The 13190-nt window shown below is 49.7% G+C and overlaps 1 protein-coding gene across 1 annotated transcript; it reads left to right on the top strand.

Moving 5' to 3' along the window:
• Window positions 1-5452: 5452 nt before the first annotated feature.
• On the top strand, window positions 5453-10795 carry LOC120357168. The gene is made up of 2 exons (XM_039446996.1): window positions 5453-9376; window positions 9458-10795. The coding sequence occupies exons 1-2, from the start codon at window positions 5453-5455 to the stop codon at window positions 10793-10795; spliced, it is 5262 nt and encodes a 1753-aa protein (XP_039302930.1).
• The last annotated feature ends 2395 nt before the right edge of the window (window positions 10796-13190 follow it).

Raw genomic sequence — 13190 nt, 5'->3', positions numbered from 1 at the left:
TCGATCGAATGCTACGGGAGGGGGTAATCGAGCCATCCCACAGCGCTTGGAGCTCCCCGATCGTAATCGTAAAGAAAAAGGACGGCAAACATAGGTTTTGCATTGACTTCCGCCGCGTTAACGAAGTCACAGAACCGGACGCGTACCCGCTGCCACAGATTCCCGCGACCCTAGACAAACTACGCGGCGCGCGATACCTAAGCACGCTCGATCTGGAGAGCGGCTACTGGCAAGTGCCACTGTCCGCAGCTAGCCGGCCAATTACCGCGTTTACTGTCTCGGGGCGCGGACTGATGCAGTTCCGCGTAATGCCGTTCGGCTTGCACTCCGCACCCGCTACCTTTCAACGCTTACTGGATACCGTACTGGGACCCGAACTAGAACCGCAGGTATTCGTCTACCTCGACGATATCATCATCGCCAGCCGCACTTTTGACGAGCACCTCGACACGCTTCGCGAGGTATTCCGCCGCTTACGCGACGCTCGCCTCCGCCTAAACCCGGACAAGTGCAAATTTTGCGTAAACCGCATCAAGTACTTGGGCCACGTGGTCGACCGCACCGGCATACGAACCGACCCTGAAAAGACCGACGCGATCGTGAAATGGCCGACACCGCAAAATGTGCGCCAAGTACGGCAATTCATCGGCCTCGCCTCCTGGTATAGGCGCTTCATAAAAGACTTTGCCACCCTCGCAACTCCGCTAACCGCGCTAACTAAGAAAAACGCCCCCTGGACGTGGGGGGAAGACGAACAGCAGGCGTTCGAAGGTCTTAAGACCACGCTGACTACCGCGCCGGTCCTCGCATGCCCCGACTTTGAGAGGCAGTTCGTCTTGCAAACAGACGCAAGCGCTACGGGGCTGGGGGCCGTACTCACGCAGTACTTTCCGGAGGGCGAACGAGTTATCGCGTACGCCAGCCGCACCTTGAACTCCGCCGAGCGGAACTATAGCGCGACAGAACTCGAGTGCCTGGCCGTGCTATGGGGCATCCGAAGGATGCGCGACTATCTGGAGGGATATCGGTTCAAGGTGATTACCGACCACCAGTCACTGAAATGGCTACAGAAGTTAGACTCACCGGCCGGCCGCCTCGGCCGGTGGGCATTCGAGCTGCCGCAATATGACTTTGAGGTGCAGTACCGAAAGGGCTCCCTGAACAAAGTCGCCGACGCGCTATCCCGCCGAAGCAATGTAAACGCCGTCGCGCAACCGCGATGCACGTGGTTCCGGCGGATGTGGCAACGCGTCGACACAGCACCCCAGACCGTACCGGATTACCGTATCGAAGGAGACCGCCTGCTCCGCCACTTATTGCATAGCCTCGACCTGAGCGACATCCCTCCGGACGCGCAATGGAAAGAATGCGTACCGAAAGAAAACCGGGAGGAGATCCTACGCCGCTACCACGACGCGCCTACCGCGGGGCACTTCGGTATTGCGAAAACGATAGCCCGAATCGCCGCACGCTATTACTGGCCGGGAATGTTCCGGGACATTGCTCGGCACGTGCGGCAATGTCCGCAATGCCTCGCGTACAAGGCGGAGCAACAGCGACCAGCTGGCCTCCTCCACCCGACCGCAGTAACCAGGCCGTGGCAACAAGTCGCCATCGACCTCGTAGGACCGCTGCCACGATCCACGGGGGGGCATATCTGGCTCTTCACCATGCAGGACCGTTTCACAAAGTGGCTCGAAATGCGCGCGCTCCGGCGAGCCACCGCGGCAAACGTTACGCGCGCGCTTACCGAAGCGATTATTCTTCGACACGGCTGCCCGGAGGAAGTACTGTCGGATAACGGCACGCAACTCCGTTCCGCGCTCCTCACGCAGCTCCTACGCGACCTGCAAATCCGCCACCGACTAACGCCGGCATATGCACCGCATTGCAACCCGGTCGAGCGGACCAACCGCACGGTAAAGACTATGATCGCGCAATACGTCCAGAAACGGCACCGGCGGTGGGACGAACATCTACACGAACTTCAGTTCGCCTACAACACGGCAACCCACGACGCAACCGGGCATACGCCGGCGTTCCTGAATCACGGCCGCGAGCTACGGCGACCCGAGGAGCGCGCGAACGCAGATCACGTCGACACGCCGTGCGCGCTGCAGAAACGACTCCGAGAAACGTACGAGCTTGTGCGCATACGATTAGCGCGAGCATTCCAGCGCCAGGAGCGCTATTATAACTTACGGCGTAGGACATGGGCACCAAGAGTCGGGGAGCGGGTATGGAAGCGCGACCACCCCCTCTCCCGACGCGCGGACGCGTTTAACGCCAAACTCGCGCCGAAGTACGTTGGACCGTTCGAAATTCGGCGAATCATATCACCAGTCATCGTCGATCTCCGCGACGACCGGGGGAAGTGGTACCGTCACGTCCACATACAGGACCTCAAGCTGGCTCCCCCCCCGAACCCTGACAACGAGAACGACAGCACCGATGCCGGCACCGAGAGCGACTGAGAAGGGCGCACCGAGAAAACAAAAACACGAGGCATCTACGTCCGGACAACGCTTCACCCGACGAAATTTCGGAGCGACCGCTCACTTGGCGAGAAACTGCGCGATGGAGCACAGCGACGCAGAATTACTACAGGCCATCGACGACCTCCTGGGGGAGGCCGACGTCGAGCGCTACGACCCCGAACGGCCCGGATTGGACGGGTCATCCGGACGGCCGAAACCCTCCACCAGCAGGGAGACCGAACCACCGCCGCAACGCTCCGCCGCAATCGCCGGCATGCGAAACGGGCAGCTCCGGCAGCCATCCGATCGCCGCAACAGGGCCAAACGGACGTGGCTGACGATGTCACCGCCGCCGCCGCCCCAGCGACCGCCGCCGTTGAGGGAGCCCCCGACCAGACCCAGACCAACTCTGGAACCGCTCAGAGTAATGGGCCCGCTGCCTCCACCACCAATACCGGTGGAGGTAGAACCCGGCATAACGGTCGAAGTACCGCACTTCGCGGTGCACGTCAGCCGGCAATACAAGCCCCGGCTAGGGAACCGCAGGTGGCATCTGCAGTTCAACGGAAACGGCCAACTCCGCTCCTGTAAGGAGAAGTCGCAACGCCAGCCCGAGCGACTCAATCAAGGCCCCTAGATTCGGGCCTCCTTAGGAAGGGGGTGTTGTAACGATGCGCCTCCGCATCGTTCCCCCTGGGGCCACGAACCGCCCCCCTGTCCGGCCGACCACCCGCCGGACAGACGAACAGGCGCTACGCGCCGATAATCGCCTCGAACACACGCACGCGAACGGTCCGACAAGCGCGCCGTTAAACGCCCGAAGTCCGCGCGCACGCGCACGGATTCGCACGCTCCTGGCGTTGGAGCGACAGAGAGGCGTGCGCTCGAGCGAGAGCGCGATACCGGACCGATCTCGGAGCAGCGGGGATGCTGTATTCCGAGAAGAACCGAACTCCACTCGAACATCCCCGACTCTCCGAGATCGGGGTATAAAAGGCGGACGATCCCGCAGAGGGATCGACTCTTCTCCGGTCCAGCCTCCGAGCCAGACCCAGGAAATCCGCGTGGTAGAGCGAGCTCTGTCACCGCCGAGAGATCTCGGCGATTTCCGATCCCGCTTTCCAGGCACCGAGGGAATCCGAGTGGTAGAGCGAGCTCTGCCACCGTTGAGAGATCTCAACGATTCCCGCAACCCATCTCCGTCCAAACATCCACGGTAACGACTGCCACCAAGGGGGTAGAGATATCTCTGCCTCCATCGAGAGCTCTCGAGGCAGCCGACACCGACTCACGTCGGGGATTCCCTACTAAGGGAATCCCGCCGCACACCTGTCGCGAATTCGCGGAACACCGACGCGGCTTCTAGCGTGGGGCGTCCCGGCCCGCGCGCACCGCGGACCGACAAGGCCGGCGACGACATAAACATCGTAGGATCCTCGCGACGATACCGACACCAAGCGCGAGCGAGACCGCGCTATCGTGCGCTCTCTCGCACCGACCGCGAGCCGAGTGCGAGCGACCGGACGCATGTAAATAGATCCCCGGTCTGTAAATACCGCGTCTTCTTACTGTAAATACCGCGTCTTTTTATTGTAATACCGCGTCTTCTTATTGTAAAACCGCGTCACCGTACCGTCGCGGATGCACCGCGTGTATCCGCGAACTGCGGGCACATATTGTCATTATTAGATCGTAAATAAAGTCATTACACATTACACGCACGTCCGATCTCGGAATTGATTAAACCCGGCAACCTTCTTTCGAGCCCTGGCTTCCCTGAGCTCGTCCGCGCTCGGACAAAACACAGGTTGTTACATATTTTTATTTTGGTATTATAAATTTTGTACATCTTTTTCTTCGTAAAAATTTTACCAACTTAAATATATATTTCTCACATTTTTGTTACTTGTAACGACCTACATTTTTTAATTATGTGTTAATGGAAATTAAATATTTATTATCACTTACTTTTATCTGTTACTTGCATAGCTTTTATCCATTTTTGATGAGTTTGATAAGACACTTCATGCCTGTCGTAATCGGGTTCAATAAATGTATTGTACCGCCGCCGCTTCGACATAATATACATTTACAATGTTAGCCTATAAAAAAGAAAAAAGAATTGTAAGTTTTTAGTTAAAATATATATACATTTATACTTAAACATATATATATGTAATTATTATCTTGTTCGGTGAATAAGTATTGAAGTACAAATTTAATAAATCTGCTTAACAAATTAACATTAGTTACTTTTACTTAAGAAACTTAAATACTTTTCATACATCCCTATTTCAGACTGTTCTGATAAAACCTAGCAGTTACTGTTATATTCTGTTACATTATTCTGTATCTCGAAGTTTCTCTTTTCCCATCTGTTTTGCACATGTCTATCTATACCTGATCTCCATCTGTTTATCATTCCTCAATCTTTATTCCACTCGTCCTTATCGTCCTTCCCTCGTAAATATTATCTTACCTCTCCTTGTCTCCAACACTATAACAATGTGCCCCCTCTCCATAACTCCTGACTGAATCCTGTTCTGCGGCCCGAACGGGCAGTCGTTCTCTGACTCTGGAGCAAAATAAATCGAGATTCATAACGTACTCTCCGCGCATATTACTTTTCCTTCCCCGAAAGATTCCGATGTCGCCAGCGAATCGCCGCGCTCGTCGATTCACATAACAACTTCACAAAACATTTTTTGGTCCTTCGAGCCGGATCGCGGATCGCGGTTTTCGTGTCGCGCTCTCTCTTTACCGGAATCCTCGGAATTAACGTGGTTCTCGAAGAGTGATTTGTCGTGCCTCTCGATCTCTCGGTCTCTCAAGGCGACTCACATCTAGTTATACCGCGTGGCCTAAAAGTGCCGAATATTCATCAACGCGGACAAGGTGACTTCTCGCTGCCGATCAAGGTGAAACTGTCAACGAGTGCAGTGAATCAAGAGCTCTTATAATCGAAACCCTGCAAGATGTCTATGACGAACAGCATCGATCGCCAGTATGAGCTGTTCGGCGTTATCGCGCGTGCTGTCGAGAACCTCCACAAACTCGGCCCGGCAAAAACCACCCGTGGTGCTGTGCAAAGTCGCCTCGCGATCCTGAAATCGAATTGGGACAAATTCCAAGCCCAACATGACAGTTTATACAATCAGCGATCGCCAGAAACCTTACAGCTAGCCTACTTTGCCGACGATCTTCACGGGCAGTGTGAAGAACAATTTGCTGACGCCCAGGGCACCATGCTCAATATCCTCGAGAGTTTTGAGTCCCCAACCCCGCAGTGCTCACATGCCCCCCGCGCGAGTGGAACCCCGCCGAGCACATCATCTGGAAGCACTTGGAACCCGTCTTCCGCATCGCATTCTCGACGCTTGCCCCGCATCGATTTACCGAATTTCAACGGTGATTACTCGCAATGGCATCATTTCAAGGACCTCTTCGCATCGATGATCAACGCGAATGCCGAGCTATCAGCCGTCGAGAAACTCCATTATCTTAAGATGAGCCTGTCTGATGAGCCGGCTACGCTCTTAAAAAGTATCGAAATCTCAAGCAATGGATTCACTCGGGCATGGGACACACTCATCGCTCGCTACGATAATAAGCGTATCCTCATAGAAGCCCAGCTCTCCGCGCTATTCTCAATTCGCAAGGCCAAGTCCGAATGCTCGTCCGAGGTAAAGCGACTCCTCTGCGAGCTGAAGGAAGCAATTGGAGCCCTCGCTACGTTAGGTTGTCCAGTGCAACACTGGGATCTTATCCTCATTTTCATGACAGTTCGTCAATTAGATGTTGAATCTGTTAAAGAATGGGAGAAATCGCTCGGAGCTTCATCTGAAGCCCCATCGTTTGCCGACTTCGAGAAATTCCTTCTCGGTCGCATTCTCACTCTCGAAGCCTTCGAGCGAACGACGACCTCTCGAAAGCCGCAACAAGCGAATTCGTCACGATCTTTTGGTAACGCGCGAATACATACCGCTGCAGTGAGTGAACAAAAATGCGCGCTGTGCTCATCAAGCCATTATATCTCATCATGCCCCAAATACCTCGGGAAAACGCTCGACCAGCGAAGGGAAGTGGTCATATCGAAGAATCTGTGCTTCAATTGTCTCGGACCTCATCAACTGAAGGCATGCCGCTCCGCGAAGCGATGCCGCTTCTGCCGTAAGCCACATCACTCCACGTTACACTTGCCAGCTGGTGACTCAACTATCGCCTCAAATGCCTCGTCTGGCTCGTCGCCGTCAACTTCAGCGTCGACCTCATCTCCACCAGCTACTCATACCGCAAGTATTCATCAGCACGAATCCGCCGCTCCTCAAGATAATCTTGAGCACACGTTCGGCTCCGTGACATCAAATCACCTTTCTCAATCGCGGATTATTCATCGCACTCCAGCCTTGTTGGCTACTGCTCTCGTAGATGTCGTTTCATCCAGCGGAGATCTCTACGAAGTGCGAGCTCTTCTCGATCAAGGCTCGGAAGTCTCGTTTATCTCAGAATCGGTCGCGCAGCTGCTCAAACTCTCGCGCCGTGCTGCGGCGATCCCAATTATCGGAATCGGTGCTCAACGCTCAAGTGTCTCAAACGGAGCAGTTTCTCTCAAAGTAATCTCGCAAGTAAACAAAGCTATCTCTCTCGAAACCGACGCTCTCGTATTGCCGCGATTGACTGCTTACTTGCCCCCCGCGCGAGTGGAATTCACTCAGTGGCCGCATATTCAGGGACTCAAACTCGCGGATCCAAGCTTTGCCACGCCCGGAAAGATTGATCTCATTCTCGGTGCTAATGTGTACGCTCAAATTCTCGAAGACGGCATTCGTCGAGGAAAGATCGGTGAACCCATCGCTCAAAAGACATCTCTTGGATGGGTGCTATCTGGACCTCTCTCTAACGACACTCGGGAGATCAACGCCTCAGACGAAACTTCCATTATTGGTCTTCAGTGCTCTCTCGATCATGAGCTCCTCGAGCTCCTTCAACGCTTCTGGAAACAAGAAGACCTCGCGCCATCATCGCAGATATCTATGTCACCAGAAGAATCTCAGTGCGAAGAGCATTTCAAGACTACTCATACTCGCGACGTCAACGGTCGATTCGTTGTACGCCTGCCGTTCAAGAAAAGTGTTAGTGAGTTCGGTGACTCGCGCTCTATCGCACTCAAGATGCTGCATCGAATGGAAAAGCGATTCGAAGCGAATCCCTCTCTCAAAATTCAATATACCGACTTCCTGCGTGAGTATCGTGTTCTCGATCACATGCGCTCCGTCGCCGCGTCAGAGCGCGCTCCGGCTCGCGAGTTTTTTCTCCCACATCACGGAGTTACGCGTGAAACCAGCACGACCACTAAACTTCGCGTCGTATTCAACGGATCGCAGAAAACGAATCTCGGAATTTCGCTAAATGAGTGTCTCCATATCGGACCGAAATTGCAGACGGATCTCGCGGATATCTTACTCCGGTGGCGCCGGCATCGATACGTATTCGCGACCGATATCGAGAAGATGTATCGGCAAATTCGCGTGCACGAGAACGATTGGCCGCTTCAGAAAATTCTCTGGCGAAACTCTCCCGATGAAAGGCCTCAAGAGTATGCATTGTGTACAGTCACATACGGCCTCGCGAGTGCTCCGTATCTCGCGCTACGTTGCCTGCAGCAACTCGCTCTAGAATCCGCGCCAACTCACGCGCTCGCTGCCGAAGTTCTTCGTCGCGACACATATGTCGACGATGTTCTCTCCGGCGACGAAAGCATCCCTCGAGCGAAAAGGAAAATCTCGCAGCTGAACGACGTTCTCACGGCGGGCGGATTTACTCTCAAAAAGTGGATCGCTAACGACTTAAATCTCCTCGACGAAATTCCAACTTGTGATCGCGAATCATCGCCTACGGTATCAGTGAGCGACAATACAATGCATCATACTCTCGGCGTGCGGTGGGAACGTCAATCGGACAATTTTATATTCTCGGCCCCGTCGCTCGCAACCTCGAATAACCGCGTTACAAAGCGCTCGGTATTGTCGCTCATCGCGCGCATGTTTGACCCTCTCGGATGGATCGCGCCGATAATCGTTACCGCTAAGATTTTCATGCAAGATCTGTGGGCCATCCGCCTCGACTGGGATGACGAACTCCCAGAAGATCTGAAATCTCGCTGGACTAACTACGTCACGCTACTCAATGGCGTCTCTCATATTTCAATCCCTCGTTGGTTCGGGATCAGTTCATCGAATCTCGCCGTGGAAGTGCACGGCTTCGCGGATGCGTCGCAGAGTGCTCTCGCCGCCGTTGTTTATCTCCGCGTTCTCAATGACAATGAGAACGCTCAAGTGAAAATGATTTGTGCGAAGACAAAGGTGGCCCCTCTCAAACGTTTGACTATACCGCGACTTGAACTCTCGGCGGCTGCGCTACTCGTGCGTCAAGTGAAGAAAATTCGCGAAGTGCTCGACTTGAATCAAGCTCCAATTCATCTCTGGACCGATTCAACGGTCGCACTCACGTGGATCAAAAGTCATCCATCGCGTTGGAAAGACTTCGTCCGGAATCGCGTCTCGTTTATACAAGAGCTCTCAAACTCCAGGTGGCATCACGTCGCCGGGAAAGAAAACCCAGCAGACCTCGCATCACGCGGAGTAAATCCTCAACGTCTCCAACTAGAAGAATTGTGGTGGACCGGCCCTCATTGGTTACGTACGCGCTCTATATCGTGGACGGCTTCCACGCCTATTCACGAATCTACAGATGATCTCGAAGAACGAGCCCCGCGGTGCACAACGGCATTCAAAGATCGCGAGCAAAATCTCTGGATGCTCGATCAATACTCGTCGCTAAGGACTCTGCTGAGAATAACTGCTTGGGTTCAGCGTGCTCTTAAACGCTTTCGGAAGGATGTAACATCACCGTCGTCTCACGAGCCTCTCACAGTGGAAGAGATAGAATCCTCACTCAAATGATGGGTCAAATGCACGCAGCAGGCCTACTTCTCAGCTGAAATTAAAAGCTTGAAGAGCCAGAATCCACTACCAATTTCAAACGATCTACGCCGTCTAACTCCGTTTCTCGACACCGACGGGCTCCTACGACTACGCGGACGTCTACTACGCGCTTTACTCGATCCCGCGGAAAAACATCCCCTCATCTTGCCTCGAGAATGTCGATTGACGACACTCGTGATTCATCATCACCATCGAAAAACTCTCCATGGCGGGCCGCAACTCACTCTATCATCGATTCGCCAAAAATTTTGGATTATCGGAGGTCGCATTCCCATCAGAGCATTCATCCACAAGTGTGTCATCTGTGCTCGTCATCGGGCTACCACTGGTCAACAGGCGGTCGGACAACTTCCAGCATCCCGTGTAATTCCGGGCCGCCCATTCTTACACATTGGAGTCGACTATGCCGGACCAGTGACTCTCAAAACCGTTCGAGGACGAGGCTCCAAAGCTTACAAAGGATACTTCATCATTTTCGTCTGCTTTAGCACTTCCGCAATACATTTAGAAGTCGCTACTGATTACTCTACGGAAGGATTTCTCGCGGCATTCAAACGATTCACGGGACGACGAGGCATCTGTTCCACCATCACGAGCGACTGCGGCACCAATCTGATCGGTGCCGACGCAGAGCTCAAGCGACTGTTCACCGCCTCCTCCCGAGAATGGACTCACCTAGCCAATGTCCTCACAAGTGACGGAGTAACATGGAAATTTAATCCACCTTCCGCCCCCCACTTTGGTGGAAAATGGGAAGCCGGCGTGAAATCTGTTAAATTTCACTTGCGGCGAGTTATCGGTGACGCTACTCTCACTTATGAGGAATTATCAACTCTACTAGTACAAATCGAAGCCATCTTAAATTCCCGCCCACTAATCGCTCTCTCGGATGATCCGTCAGATCTCACCGCTCTAACGCCAGGTCATTTTATCATCGGATCGGCTCTCTCCACCGTGCCGGAGCCCTCGCTCCAAGAAGTATCGAGAAATCGGTTGTCGCGTTGGCAACTTCTACAAACGATGAAGGAATCATTCTGGCAAAGATGGTCATCGGAATACTTGCAGCAATTACAGACTCCCTCGAAACGTCATCGGCCTCAAGATGCCTTCCAAAAGGGCTCTCTCGTTCTAATCAAGGATGAACGTTTCCCTCCATCGAAGTGGCCCCTCGCGCGCATTACTCATGTGCACCCTGGAGTCGACGGTCTTATTCGCGTCGTCACCGTAAGGACAGCTACCTCGACGTTTAAACGACCCATAGTGAAGCTGTGTTTATTGCCAGTTGAAAACAAAGAGTCCGTACAAGAACCCTAATTTCACCGTTCGCACTCTCGTTTCAATTTTTTCGTCTACTACGGGTAGACAAGGCGGGCGGAATGTTCTGATAAAACCTAGCAGTTACTGTTATATTCTGTTACATTATTCTGTATCTCGAAGTTTCTCTTTTCCCATCTGTTTTGCACATGTCTATCTATACCTGATCTCCATCTGTTTATCATTCCTCAATCTTTATTCCACTCGTCCTTATCGTCCTTCCCTCGTAAATATTATCTTACCTCTCCTTGTCTCCAACACTATAACAATGTGCCCCCTCTCCATAACTCCTGACTGAATCCTGTTCTGCGGCCCGAACGGGCAGTCGTTCTCTGACTCTGGAGCAAAATAAATCGAGATTCATAACGTACTCTCCGCGCATATTACTTTTCCTTCCCCGAAAGATTCCGATGTCGCCAGCGAATCGCCGCGCTCGTCGATTCACATAACAACTTCACAAAACACAGACTTTTAATTAATTAATCTGTTACTATTTCTTTAATGATTTTAAATGGAAAAGATAAGTACCCAAATAACAAATAATTGCAAGTAGTCAGCAACTTGTCACAAATATTCTCATAGTTGTCAGCAAAGCAACAGAAGAAGATATCCTCTTATCATTACGTTCTTGCCAGCAACAGTTTTTAAAATATAATACTGCTAAGTTCCCAACTTATCGGTATTATACTTATTACAAGGTAGAAATGGGAATTGTTGCTCACATGTTGCTGTCATATTACTCACAGATTGCTATAAACAACTTTCAATAATAGCCAGTTCTAAACAACTTATTGGTAATCTACTTATCACAGATAGACTTCAATAATTTTTCTACATTCAATTTGTTTGACAATAAAACTCAGTATATTGATACTGAATTGACTAAAACATTTTCATTGCATTAATAGCAGCGTAATAGCAATTAACAAGCAATTTAATCTGTGCAATGATTTGCTTTAGATTAAGTTATCATATTTTGCTATCTAGGTATTAGCTAATCCAATGAAAATGTAGTGTTATAACTAAAAAATTTTTTGGAACTAAAAAAAAATTTGGTATATATGCCCTTCTTACATACGTTTTTTATTGATATAACTACCAGAAGTAGTTATTGTAATTAATCAATCATTCTTACTCGCTATTTTTTGTTAAGAAGTTTATAAGATACATAGATTTTCAAGTACTTGCCAATCAACTGTTGACAATCTTCCCTATAATTATATTTTGCTTAGGTAAACTTCGTTAAACTGGCTGAATTTATCACCTCGATCAGTAACGTATGGACTTAATCATCGCCGGCAACTTATGTATGGAATATGTGGAGAACTCCACACTCGGATTAATCCGAGTGTGGAATTTCCACACTTGAAAGGCTCTAGCCGAATAAGGAGAGTTGAATCCCTCCTCAATGGATTTGTTTGAAATTTGACCCATCCTTTTGTCATTAAAGAAAACTAAGGGATCGATTCTGTAACTTTAACAATGTTGTTATGGTATCATTGCGCAGCTATTACTTGATACAAAAAATCTACGCAACGATACCATAACGACATCGTTAAGGTTATCCTAAGTTTCCCAAATTTTCAGGCCTTAGGCTTCTTCCTATTATTCATAACTTTTAAAAAATGTTTTTTGGTAAATAATTTTTTCTTTGCGCGTTTTTAATGAATTGATGTGAAATTTTAACTGGTAATAAATATTATTTAGATTCATAACTACGAATATGTGTCTTCCATTTTGACAGGAAATTCAAATTTAACAAGCCGAAAAAATATTTTAACTTGTAATATCTCGTCTCTCATAAGACTTGCTACCTCTATATTTTAATGATAGTTGCATTTTTGTACAAATAACCTCCTTGATTTTTTTCACAATTTTTTTCCATGCGAACACTTTTAAATACCTCAAAAACCGCTTTTTCACTTTTTTTGCCTAATTTTCATGGTTATTTTTGCTTGTAAAGACTATTTCGTGACTCTGTCCAATAACTTTTCTATTCTTCTCGGGAACAGTCTATCATCAAGCATCATTAACCAATAACTTAAAAAATATCACATTTTTACTTGTTTTTGTCATTTTCGTATATTTTAAGCTTGATTTTTTAATCTATGTCCACATTAATTTGCTTATGCAACTAGATAATTTTTGCTGTTATTCATCATAATCGAAAATGCTACCAAAACTTTTTTAACTCAAGAAAAACATATTTCAATCGGTTTCCACGATGCCATTCTAGTAAATACAAAGTTACGTCGTATTAATGTTAGTTGTAATTTTTCATTTAGCAATGTTACATAACACACTCGATATATTACATTTACATTGTTGAGTGAGAAAATATATTAACATTTACATAACGGTAACTTTGTATTTGCTGGGAATGTTTTCAGTGCAT

Source organism: Solenopsis invicta, chromosome 3, assembly GCF_016802725.1.
Source record: "Solenopsis invicta isolate M01_SB chromosome 3, UNIL_Sinv_3.0, whole genome shotgun sequence".
NCBI classification, from domain to species: Eukaryota; Metazoa; Arthropoda; class Insecta; order Hymenoptera; family Formicidae; genus Solenopsis; species Solenopsis invicta.
This window is presented reverse-complemented; position numbering and strand designations above follow the sequence as displayed.